Source organism: Sciurus vulgaris (assembly GCF_902686455.1).
Source record: "Sciurus vulgaris genome assembly, chromosome: 7".
Lineage (NCBI taxonomy): Eukaryota > Metazoa > Chordata > Mammalia > Rodentia > Sciuridae > Sciurus > Sciurus vulgaris.
The window spans coordinates 53,973,959-53,987,393 of record NC_136467.1 but is presented as its reverse complement, the minus strand read 5'-3'; the positions used below and the strand labels follow the sequence as shown (position 1 = coordinate 53,987,393).

The 13,435-nt window shown below is 38.8% G+C and overlaps 1 protein-coding gene across 1 annotated transcript in view; it reads left to right on the top strand.

The window, feature by feature from the left end:
- Positions 1-13,435, top strand: part of RPF2 (ribosome production factor 2 homolog) — a 52,476-nt gene that overhangs the window by 26,920 nt on the left and 12,121 nt on the right. Inside the window, exon 7 of the mRNA XM_079149186.1 lies at positions 12,027-12,126. Within this exon, the coding sequence (XP_079005312.1) occupies positions 12,027-12,126 (100 nt within the window). The remainder of the gene's footprint in view (positions 1-12,026; positions 12,127-13,435) is intronic.

The window sequence follows — 13,435 nt, the reverse complement described above, 5'->3', positions numbered from 1 at the left end:
GGTGGCACATGCCTATAATCCCAGCAGCTCGGGAGGCTGAGATATGAGGATCACAAGTACAAAGCCAGCCTCAGCAAAAGCAAGGTGCTAAGCAACTCAGTGAGACTCTCTCTGTCTCTAAAAAAATACAAAATAGGACTGGGGATGTGGCTCAGTGGTTGAATGCCCCTGAGTTCAATCCTGGTATCTATCCCCACCCTCAAAAAAAAAAAAGAAAAGAAAAGAAAACTGTAGTCCTAAAGGAATAACAAAAATCAGTGGCTAGATTCATTTTACCTTCTGTCTAGCCTAGGCCCTCTACCCCTAATCCCAGCACAATGTAAATATAAGCTCCCCTCATCGTCCCCCTTTTTTTGAATTGCAGATTGAATGCAGGAGTGCTTTGCCACTGAGCTGCAACCTCGGTTCTTTTCTTTCTTTCTTTTTTTTTTTTTTTTTTTTTTTTTTTGGTGCTGGGGATTGAACCCAGGGTCACTCTGCCAACTGAGCTATCTCCCCTCTCCCCAGCCCCAACCTCGGTTCTTTTAATTTTTTTATTTTGAGGCAGGATCTTGCTAAGTTGTTGAGTCTGACCTTGAACTTGTGATCCTTCTACCTCAGCAACCCCTGAGTTGCTAGAATTACTTTTATGCACCACCAAGTCTACCTATAAGTATAAATCCTAACAAGCAGATTCTGTTTTTATTAAAGAGCTTAATAATGTGCTGTAATTGTCTTTTGAAGTAAGCATGCCTTTTTTTCTTTTTGAAAAATAAAACATTGGCACTGGCTGGTAGAACCCCGCTTTCCTAGAGATTACACTGATCTTCCAAACTACCTTTTTTTGTACATTGAGTTCAGTCTCTGATGGACATTTTAAGCAATGGCTTGGCAATTCAACATGTGAACTAGCAGCAGAGTGTTGATAGTGTCTTCTGTTCAGTAATACTGTTGTACAATCATTTGTGTCCAGATTTCGTAGAGGTTTTGGTTTGTTTTGGTTTGTATTTTGGGAGATGGAGTCTTGCTGTGATATCTAAGCCGGCCTTGGGACTCCTGGCCTCAAGTGATCCTCCTACCTCAGTCTCCCAAGTGTTGTGACTTACAGGCATTCACTGGCACTCCTGGCTCAGATGATTTTCATTTTTATTCATAACAAAAGAGAGAACTGACCAACTGTGCGTCTAATGACATATCTAAATGAAAATAAATATTCACCTCTTTTGTCAGTTAGTGATTTTCATCATGAGCTCAACTGAACTGAGTCACAAATGCTTAATTTTCCTACTATACGATTAATAGTACCATTTATGCTTTTTCCTTTCATCGAAAGTAAAATAATTGGAACTGTGGATGTAGTCAAGTGGAATAGCCCTTGTCTAACATTTGTGAATCTCTGGTCTCAATCCCTTCCACTACATACACACACAAAAATAATAATATGGCAAAATACAATAAAATATTGATTGCAGTGTGTAATTAGGAGGTTTTTTTTGTTTTTTTTTTTTTTTTTTGGTAGTGGGGATTGAAGTCGGGGGCACTTAACCACTGAGCCACGTCCCCGGACCTTTTTATATTTTCCATTTTAAGGCAGGGTCTTGCTAAATTGTGTAGGGCCTTACTGAGTTGCTGAGGCTGGCTTTGAATTTGGAATCCTCCTGCCTCAGCCTCCTGAGCTGCTGGGATTACAGTCGTGTACCACTGCACCTAATGGAGCTTTACAATTATTTTTTAGCTAGTTAAAATTCAAAGTAATTTGCATTTCCTTACTTGGTTTGGGGGCTTTCATGAATGTATTATAGGTCTGGGGCTGTGGCTCAGTGTTAGAATGCTTGTCTAGCATGCAGAAGGCCCTGAGTTCAATCCCCATTACTGCCATAAAATAAGAATGTATTATGAACCAGGCTCAGTGGCACACACGTGCAATCCCAGCAACTCAGAAGATTGAAGGAGGAGGATTGAAAGTTCAACTCAGCAACTTTGAGAGGCCCTGAGCAACTTAGTGAGACCCTGTCTCAAAAATTTAAAAGAACTAGGGATGTAGTTCAGTGGCAAAGCACCTCTGGGTTTAATCCCCAGTACCCCAAGAAAGCAAACAAAATTTTCCAGTAAGGGAGTTTACTCAATGAAAACAGAATGTTGGTTAAAAAGAGGTGTTTGAGAGGGAGAAAATTACAATCTGAAAAGAAATGGGCAGATATTTAAACAGTTACATTTAGCATGTCTATAGCCTGAGCCCATCTGAAAGAGAAGTAACAAGGTTCTGTTTGTCTTTTGTCTCTGTATTTTGTACCATACTGTCTTGCAGAACTGAATGTTACTTTTGATTTAGAGAAAACCAAGTTAGGATCTGAGATGGATATTAAGTGTGTGGTATAAAAGTTATGGTCAGTAGATCCTTGGCTGAAGATATGAAGGCTTGGAATTGAAGCATCTCTTTTAAGAAAATAGTACAGTGTATTTGATGGGATAAGGTAAAGGAAGTGGTTTTAATTTGGGTTTTGTGCCAGGCATTGTGGCACACCCCTATAATCTCAGTGACTCAGGAGGCTGAGGCAGTTCTAGGCCAATCTCACAAAATTAGGTCCTGTCAGGGGATTTAAAAAAAAATTAATAAGAAATGAAAGACTAGGGATATAGCTCAGTGATAAAGCACCCCTGGCTTCAATCCTTGCTACCCCCTGCTCCAAAAAAATATTTTGGGCTTTGTTTTTGTTTTATGTTTTTGTGGTACTAGGAGTAAATCCAGAACCTCACACATGCTAGGCTAACACTACCACTGAGCTACATCCCCAGTCTTTTTTTTTTTTTAATGAGACAGGGTCTTGCTGAGTTGCCCAGGCTGGCACTGAACTTGTGATTCTCCTGCCTCCCAAATATATTTCTGACTTAAAAAAAATTAACCAAAGGATGTACTTGATCTGATGTCTAAAGTGTTTAAGAAGCTTGGCCTCACTGGATGCAGTGGTACACATGCCTGTAATCCCAGCAGTTTGAGAGGCTGAAGCAGAAGGATCCCAAGTTCAAAACCAGCCTTAGCAATTTAGCAAGGTCCTAAGCAACTTAGCATCTCAAAATAAATAGACCAAAAAATCATCTCAAAATAAAATGTAAAAAAAAAGGGGTGAGTATGTTATATCACTATATGTAAGTATAAATCCCTTGAACGAGGAGTATGGGGGGGGGAGAGTTTTATAAAACATCAAAGCAACATTTCTTTTTTTTCCTATTTCATTAAGGTTTGCAGTTGAAGAAATCTGGTTGCAGAACACCACGGATTGAATTGGAAGAGATGGGACCTTCATTGGATCTGGTTGTGAGGAGGACACACCTGGCATCAGATGACCTTTATAAATTATCTATGAAAATGCCAAAAGCCCTCAAGGTATATGACTTAAAATTTGGTGCCACATTTATTTATATATTGCATCCTTCTTTCCAAAAGGATATGCAGCGTATTAAAGGACATACACAAAAAAGATAAATAAATAAAGCTAGAGTCACAGATCCAGGAAAGGAAAAAAGAAACAGAAGGGCAACCATAAAGGATAATAAAAAGAGTTACAGAAACCAAGCATCAAATTGTGGCACACACCTGTAATCCAGCTCCTTGGAAGGCTGAGGCAGGAGGATAGCAAGTTTGAGATCAACCTTGGAAACTTAGACCCTGTCTGAAAAATAAAATAAAAAAGGCCGGAGATAGAAAGGTAGAGCCCACCCCTGGGTTCAATCCCCAGTTCAACATACAAACAAAAAACAGGCATCAAGTTTGGCTTAGAACTTTCTGATAGTCCAAACTGTCATTTTCAGCAAAAAAGAATCATTAAAGGCATTGCGAAGACTGGGAATTTAGAGAAAGGATGTATAAACCATATGTGCATAAATGTTTTGATTTTTTTTTTTAAGTGGTTTTAGAAAGTAGACATGTTACCTCTGGAATAACATTAGAGATGGAAATGATAGGCACAATTTCTTAAACTCAACAAAGGATATTCTCTTGATATACGACATTGGTTAGTGTCTTCTCGCAGTGTGGCCTGACAGTTTGCCTGGTGAATTAGAATCTACATTTTAACAGGATTCCCAGGTGATGGGTTATGGATAGTTAGGTTCGAGAACAAAGATATATAGTGCTATACACTATAGCATTGAGGGAACCCTCATTGATGGAAATTGTTTTAAAGTAGTTGTTGAGTATTTGATTTTTAGCAGTTCATGATAGTAGAATGCCATTTTAAAAAGAAGTAAAAGATATACACACACTCACCAATTTTTTTTTCCCTTTGTTTTGTAGCCAAAGAAGAAGAAAAATATCTCCCATGATACTTTTGGTACAACTTATGGAAGGATTCATATGCAGAAACAAGACCTAAGCAAACTACAAACTAGAAAAATGAAGGGGTTGAAAAAGCGACCTGCAGAAAGGAATAACTGAAGATCAGGAGAAAAAATCAAAGAAAATGAAAAGAAATTAGTGGAACTTAGCAGCCCCTGCAGTTTTATTCTGTTCTCTTAAAAGAGTTAGTTGTCAAGCTTTAGTTCATTCAGTTTCTTACAAGATTTTATCATAGGGCTGGGGATTGCAGTTCAGTGGTAGAGTATTTGCCTAGCATGCAGGAGGTTCAATTCCTAGCACCATACACACACACAAAAGATTTTATCATATATTTTTATAACTATGATAACTTACTATATATTATTATGAGCAGTAATATAAATATAAATATACTTGTACTGTTAAATTCTTTTGTACTGTTTTCTCTCTGGTGTGATAGCCCCAGCCTCCCAAAACTTCTCTCTCAATGGGTGAATGAGGGAGAAGGGATCTCCCCCAAAAAATGGTGTTTTTTAAAAGTTTCTAGGTTGGGTATTAGATAAAGGGAGAGAAAGTCATGGAAAGCAGAAAGGAATCAAAGCCATACATATACATTCTCAGTATGAGATACCTGGACAGTCATACCCCATCTCTGTGATTTTTATTTTTTACTTTTCTGTAATTTTTTGTCTGAAATTCACTTAAAATTTTAAAATATAGATCTTTGAGAGAGATGTCCATTACCTGATCATTGACACATTACTATGTAATTAATTATTTAACATGATTGTGGGACTGGGAGTGTAGCTCAGTTGTAGGGCAGTTGTATAATATGTGCAAGGCCCTAAGTTTGATTCCCAGCACCCCAAAATTAATGTTTTGACTTAAGTAGAGGACTGGGGATGTAGCTTAGTGATAGGGTGCTTATAGCATGTATGAAGTGCTGTGTTCAATTCCCGTAAAGAAAAAAAAAGAAGAAAAAAACCAGAAACGTTAACTCTAGAATGCTACTAGAGATGGAAATGATAGGCACTGTGTGTGTGTATTGGGAATTGAATGCAAGCTTGCTTTACCACTGAGCTACATCCCCAGCCTTTTTTAATGTTTTATATTGAGACAGCGTCTTGCTCAGTTGCTGAGGCTGGCTTTGAGCGTTAGATACTCCTGGCTCAGCCTCCCAAGTCCCTGGGATTACAGGCATGTGCCACTGTAATAGTCGTAATTTCTTGAGCTAAATACAGGAAATTCTCTTGATGTATGACAATGCTTAGTCTGGTATATAGTCTTGCTTCTCAGCGTAGCCTGACAATTGCCTAACCCAAAAAGATATACGCTGCTATTATGTGGAATCCCACCCCTCTTCTCTGAGACAAAGGAAGGTTTTTGGGTCTTTTTTGTGGTGCTGGGGATGGAACCCAGGGCTTTGTGCTTGCAAAGCAAGCACTACTGACTGAGCTATCTCCCCAGCCCCAAAGGAAGTTTTTGAAAGGCAAGAAACAGGTGAATGAGTTTTAAGGCACAGGCACTTTAGGGAACCAGGTAACCCTCAGTAGCTAAAGGTTGCTTGAGGGGCCTGGGTATTTATAGACAAAGTAGAGGTAAGTCGGAGCCTAACTAGTTGTGGTTTTTTTTGTGTGTGTGGTGCTGGGGATCAACTGAGCTATCTCCCCAGCCCCTAACTGCTTGTTTTGAAAGTTTCTTGAAGATCATCGCTCTGCCTAGACAAATGGGAAGATGCATTCTATGTCCTCCCTACTAGCATTGCATGCGTGTTATTCCAGAATGGGGAATTTAAGCTTCTTTGAGTCCTTTGCAAACAAGCTCCTTTATACAAGTACAAGCCAGTTATATTGTTAAAAAAAAAAAAAAAAAAAAAAAATACATAAACTAATTGGTTACATGATAGACAATTATTTTTGTTTTCAATTTCTTGTCAGTTTCTCCATGCCTATGTGTGCATGTGCTTTGTGATCCTGCTTAGTTACTAGTCAGCAGTGCAGACACTAGGCAGAGGCTGAAGTTTCATTTTTAACCTTCTGTGTGCATTCCCTTCTCTTGTGAACCCATTCTTTGCCTATACCTTTCTCTATCCCTTTCCAGATGGTGAATGCTCTGTCCCCCCCTAAATGAGGGTGCTGATATTGCTTATAACTCATTGATTGATCATACATTTAGCCAAACACTACACAAGCTTATATCTAAAGCAGGCATTTGCATTTTGTCAAAGGAAAAGGGACTAAATGATTGATTTGCTACTGTTTGCAAGTAGATGAACAATAGCTGGGAAGAAGGGCATCAGGAACAGGACCACATAGTCCTTTTCCAACTTCTGACCCCTGATTGATTAGGCAATGCCAATCAATAGTGATTAAGGAGGTAAACAATGGTCCTCAACCAGCTGTATAAGGGACCCTGCCATGCCTTGACCCCTCTCCATCAGCAAGACCTACCATACCACTTACTGTATAGTAACTTCAATTTCAATCCACAGATGATGGTTTTCTATAATAGGACATTGTCTTAAAAGTGTTTGTAGCTGAGTGTGGTGGTACATACCTGTAATCCCAGTGATTTAGGAGGCTGAGGCAGGAGGATCACAAGTTCAAAGACAGAACTTAGCAACTTAGTGAGACCCTGTCTTAACATTTAAAATTAAAAATATAAAGGACTGAGAATGTAGCTTAGTGGTAAAGTGCCCCTGGGTTCAGTTCAACTTTCAGCAACGCAGTGAGATCCTGTCTTGAAATTTAAAAAGGGAGGGGAACTGGGAAAGTAGCTCAATTATAAAATGCCCTTGGGTTCAGTCCCCAGTACCTAAATAAATGTTTTCATCAGTAATCTAACCTCATTTGAGATTGTTAATACATCCCTCCATTTACTGTGTAAATTGTGGGGAAAGACTGGGGATTGAACCCAGGCATTTGCCCTCTACTATGAAAAGTGCTCTATAGCTGAGCTACCATCCCCAGTCCCCTCCCCTTTTTAAAATTGTCTTGTGAGGCAACATCTCACTAAATTGCCAAGGCTGGCCTCGAACTTGTTATTCTGCTTCAACCCTCCCTAAGCTGGGGACTGTAGATATACCTTCTATGTAATTTTTATTTCTGTTGACAGAGTTCTACTATATAATTAGAATGTATTCCCCTACTAGTAGACGTATATATAATACTACTGAAACCTATCTGTAGTTTTTGAACCATCTGGAACCTTGATCACTTCTGCAGGGAGGGGTCAAAATTTTAATTTTCCAGTTTTCCTGAACTTCAGAATACAGCATATATAAATGAGGAGGACTGTATTCATATCAGTGGAGGTAGTAAATTGCCTGACTAAAAGTTTACTTTAGATTTTGGTCGTTGAGGAAAGCAGTTTAATTCTCCCCTCCCATGGAACAATCCAAAACAGGAGTACAATTACCCAATTCAAGAAAAGGATGGACAGGTGTGTTGGCACAACCCTGCAATCCCCACACTACCAAGGATGTTGACAGCAGGAGGATCACAAGTTTTGAGGCTAGCTGGGCACTTTACCAAGACCCTAGCTCTAAATAAAAGGTCTGGGGGGGTATAGTCAGTGGGTAGAGTACTAACCGTGAGGCCTGGTGTCAACCTTGTACTGCAAAAAAAGGAAGGAGAAGGGAAAATCTTACGTTAAATCAATGTTAATTTTCTGATAATCTGCTTCTGATTTCTCCTTCCTTTATAGTTTTAGTTATTTCCGGCTCATTATCCCCTTGAGAGGGTGGGAACAGAAAATGATTTAAAAAAGCTTTAAGATGAAAGAAGTTAAAATCACTACTCAAATGTGAACAACAAATTTTTTATTCTTTCAGAAATTGGTACTTTGTCCATCATAAAATTAAGAGAGTGCAAAAATACAGTCTTCATTATGTTCTTTTTAGGGGGATTGAACCCAGAGGTACTCTACCACTGAGCTTCATCCCCAGCCCTTTTTACTTTTATTTTTTTTTTAAATTTTGAGATAGTCTCCCTAAATTGTAGAGACTTTCCTCGAACTTCCCAATCTTTCTTCTGCCTCTGCCTCCCAAGTTTCTGAAATTATAGGCTGGTGACACTACCTGGCCCAGCATAGTAATGCATTCTTTTTTTTTTTTTTTTTTTAATTAAGTTGTTGATGGATACAATACCTTTTTTATTCATTTATTTTTATGTGTTGATGAGGATTGTACCCAGTGCCTCATACATGCTAGGCAACTGCTCTACCACTGAACCACAATCCAGTCCAGGAATGCATTCTTAGTGCACTTCTTTCTTTATTTTAGATTGGTGCACTATAATTTTACATAATAGTGGGATTCATTAGGCCATATTTATAATGCACACTATTTGGTCAATCTCATTCTCCAGTACCTTCTCTTTCTCTCATTCCCCCAATTCTCCTGCTCAATTCTACTGATCTCCTATTATTAGTAGTACTGTTTTAATTAGTGCATATATATATATATATATATATATATATATACACCCACACCACACACACACTTCACTTTTAATCATAGAAATGGTCAAAACATGTACTAACCACACTTAAGGCTAATGTATCCTAGCAAATACAAATGAAATTGTATAGAATATTCTGTATCCACTCAAATAATCTCTAAGAAGGTGAAATGGGCTTGCTGGCTTGAAGTTTGTGCTAGCTATGAGAAGTCAACTTGCTTTCCAATGTTTTTTCCTCTCATTCCAAGAACACAAGTTGTTCAAGTTGAAAAACTGAAAGGATGACACTTTTCCTGTACCATTCAGAGTGTGCCAGTGAGGCCATTTAAGGAATTTTAGCTGGGCCTTAATTGTTCATGTTCTGCACATTTTGCAGTTCAAAGCCTTTTGGGGTAAAGTTCTAAAATGTGACAATGCATTTCAATGCTATTCTTGCATTCCTTCCTTTCAATAACTTCTTGTCCTTCCTTACGATACATTTTACCTTACTCCCTAGGAATCAGAAAATAGAAGAAAGGTTTGGCTCTGTGTAGACCCCTGAACAAGGCTGGGGCCTGTATAAAAGAAAACAGATAAGGGGGAAATGGCAAAGCATCTAGAACTCAGCGATTAGGGCTTTTGGTGAACAATGATCAAAAGCACCTGAGCTTTGCTAGGTGTGGTAATGCACATCTATAATCCCAGCTCATCAGGAGGCTGAGGTAGGGTTGCAAGTTTGGGGTCAGCTTTAGTAACTTGGTGAGACCCTATCTCAAAATAAAAGGATGGGGCTGGGCATGGTGGCACATGCCTGTAATCCGAGGGGCTCAGGAGACTGAGGCAGGCAGAAGGGCTGCAAGTTCAAAGCCAGCTTAAGCAGTGGTGAGGCACTAAGCAACTCAGTGAGACCCTGTCTCTAAATAAAATACAAAATATGGCTGGAGATGTAGCTCAGTGGTTGAGTGTCCCGAATCTCCCCAGTACCCCTGCCCGCCCACACAAAATATAAAGAATGAGGATGCAACTCGGTAATAGAGTACCCCTGGAGTCAATTCCCAGTACCATTTTCTTTTTTTTTTTTTCTTTTTTTTTTTTTTTTTTTTAAGCAACGGAACCTAAGCACTTTACTAGATTGAGATTGATTCCTCAAGCTCAAAATGGGCTCAGACAAGCAGAACGCCAGATGTTGACCCTGGAGTCATGCCTTCCCACCAAGCTGGGACCCAGAGCTGCACACACACATACCTCTGGGTGCAGATCAAGTAGGGAAGGACTCGCAACCAGAGTTGGAGCTGAGCCAAAGTTGAGTATTATGCTCAGGCTTAAAGGTTCTTGGAAGGCAGAACACAACATATAAGTGCAGGAGTTGAAACAGACTGAAGATTCCCATTCATCAACCTGAGCAAATGGGGAGGGGGTGGTTCAGTGATAGAGCACCTACCCAGCATGCATGAGGTTTTGATCCTCAGCACTGAAAAGAGAAAAATACAATCTTGAGAGGTTTATTTTCCTACTCATATTTGCTTCCCCTCAGAGTGACTTACATGTGGAAGGAAATGGCCCAGTGACTTGACTGAATAGAGATGTCACTTCAGATGACACACTTGTAGCAGTACATCCTGCTTGGCCTCTCAGAGGCAACCCGGGAATGACGGCACTGAGGGAAAGCACACAAGATTTTGTTGGCACTTGGACCCCATTTTCATTCATTTCTTGTCATTTTGTCTGTGCCACAAATACATCTTGAGTTGTAACTTCAGCACCTTCTTTCATTTAGGAATCCTTGGGGAAGGTTCAGATAGAATCTTGAAGATCCGGTAAATAATGCTGGAGTGACATTTTTTTTTTTTTTGTTCCTATTTGTTTTTCTGCTGGATTTGGATAATCCCTGATTACCTGTCAGAGTGGAGGTACTAGAATTAATGGGAAACTCGACCAACAACCTTTCACCTTCCTTCATAAGTTAATCCTTCAGTTAAAGAATTCTTCTGGGGCTGGGGATATAGCTCAGTTGGTAGAGTGCTTGCCTCACAAGCACAGGGTCCTGGGTTTGATCCCCAGCACCAAAAAAAAAAAAGAATTTCTTCTTTACTTGGTAGCTTCTAAATCTTCTTCACGTATCCTTAGTATAGAAAATCTAGAGTTAGACAAAATACTTTTTTATAGCAAGCACTTCAAGACTATGAAGTGAGAATTGATCCGTATTTTCTACAACTTGTATAAAATTACATTGTTTTCCATGTGAATGTTTGGGTAGTGGTTTAAATTTTAAGTCTCCCCTGCCCTTTCCTATTACTGGGTATTGGGCCCAGAGTGTTACCTGTGTTAGTCAAGAGATCTACCATGTTAGCACATCCCTAGTCCTTTTTTTTTTTTTTTCCTTTGGTACCAGGGATTGAACCCAAGGGTGCTTAACCACTGAACCACATCCCCAGCCCTTTTTATTTTTATTTTGAGACTGGCTCTCACTAAGTTGCTGGCCTTGAACTTGAAATCTTTCTGCCTCAGCCACCCTTTTAGCTGGGATTGCAGGTAGGTATCACCATACCTTGTTCCTAAAGTTGCTTTTAATGTAACGCAGTAGGAAAGCACAGTGGTACAATAATTCAGAGAAACTGCAGTTTAAATTTATTTGATTCTGGAATGCTGGCTATGAGAGGGCAATTTTTAGTTTTTTTCAGTTGGTTTTGTTTTTCTCAAATGTAGCTTTAATTTTATTTTCTGTATAAACTAATGTTAAAAAGTAGTTTAACATCATTCTTTGACCTCCTATTATATGATAAATGTAAATGAATGGAAAAAAGAATTTTATGGGGGGATACGGGCATTGAACTTAGAAGCACTTGACCCTGAGGCTGGCTTTGAACTTGTGATTCCTCCTATCCCAGCCTCCCCAGCTGCTGGGATTACAGTGTGCACCACTGCAACTGGCAAGAATTTATTTTTTATTATTATTGTTATTTTGAGATGTGGTCTTGCTGTGTTGCCTAGGCTGGTCTTGGAACTCCTAGGCTCAAGGGATCCTCCCCAGTCCGCCTCCTAAGTAGCTGGGACTATAGGCATGCCATTGTACCTGGCTCAATTATTTTTCAGTCTAAGTGTCTATAAGCCTAAAAATCTAATCTTTTTTTTTTTTTTTTAACTATAAAATCAGTATTTGCAGACATAGCTTTAGAATAGTTAATATAATCTAAAACAAATTACCATATGTATTGACTGCCTAAAAATCAGCATATTAACAGTTTAGACTTTGATAGTTGAATAATTACCTTTTTTTTTTCCCCATTTCACAGAATAGTAAATGTCCCGAGGGAACAAAACCCATGTTAATATTTGCTGGTGATGCTTTTGATGCAACTGAAGACTACAGAAGATTAAAAAGTCTTCTTATTGGTAAATATTTTAATATATTTTATTTGTAGGGTAGTTGAGGTAGGCAATTTGACTGTCATTGATGGCACTTTGTTTGGGTGTACAATTTTTTTTTTTCTTTTTTCAATTTCATTGTTACTTAATTATCTATCTAAATAGAGCTAAAGGGAATATACATTTTATGGATGATTTTTTTGATGTTGTGATTGAAGTATCATCCTATTTATACAGTGTTTTATACTTTACAAAATGCTTACACCCCTATCCTGTCATTAGTAGTGTTGTTAGGTTAAACTTAAGTTGTGAACTTCAAATTTCACGATTGTTAAACATCATCCACTTTCACCACTTTGATCTCTGAGACCTCTTAGTTTGATACACAAGCACTTTCATAACCACCTCAGTATAACTTACCCTCTTGATCTTCAGTTTCCTTTTATTTTTCTTTGAAAAAGTGGTTTGTTGAAATGTGTTTTGCACATCCCTCTTATATTTCCTGATGTCGTTCTTATTTTTTCAATTTCTAATGTTCTTTGAAGTTTCATATCAGGTTTTGGTTTCCAGGAAACCCTCAGTGACCTCCCCAGCTTATTTCATTGTCATCAGCATTCTCAGTGCCAAATATTTGTTAGGTACTTTACATTGATTGCTTAATTTTCACAAGAAACATACAGAATCGTTTTATAGATGACTTACTCTACCACCACCCTGCTGCCCTTGCTGGGGATCAAACCCAGGACTTTTGGCATGCCAAGCATGTACTTACCATTGTACACCCCCGCCCCAGTAGATGACTTACTAGTAGTGAAGTAATATTACTTTATTTTTTCATTTATTTTTATGCGGTGCTGAGAATTGAACCCAGTGCTTCAGACATGCTAGGTAAGCACCCTACCACTGAGCCATAACCCCAATCCCCACGTTTTTCCTTTTTTGATAAATTGGTATTATTGTTACTGTTCTTCCAGTTTTCTTTTTTTTGCAGTGCTGGGGATTGAATCCAGGGCCTTGTGTTTGACAGGCAAGCACTCTGTGAACTGAGCTGTATCCCCAGCATTCAAGGGCTTTTTTTTTTTTTTTTTTAATTTGTTTGTTTGTTTGGTTTTTTTTTTTTTTTTTTTTTTTTTCTTTTCTCTCTCAGTACTGGGCATAAAACCCAGGGGGTCTCATTCGTACTTGGCAGTTGATCTACCACTGAGCTATATCCTCATTCTTTCTCTTTTTTTTTTTTTGCGCGGTGCTGGGGATCAAACCCAGGGCCTTGTGCTTATGAGGCAAGCACTCTACCAACTGAGCTATCTCCCCAGCCCTTTCTCATTTTATTTTAAGA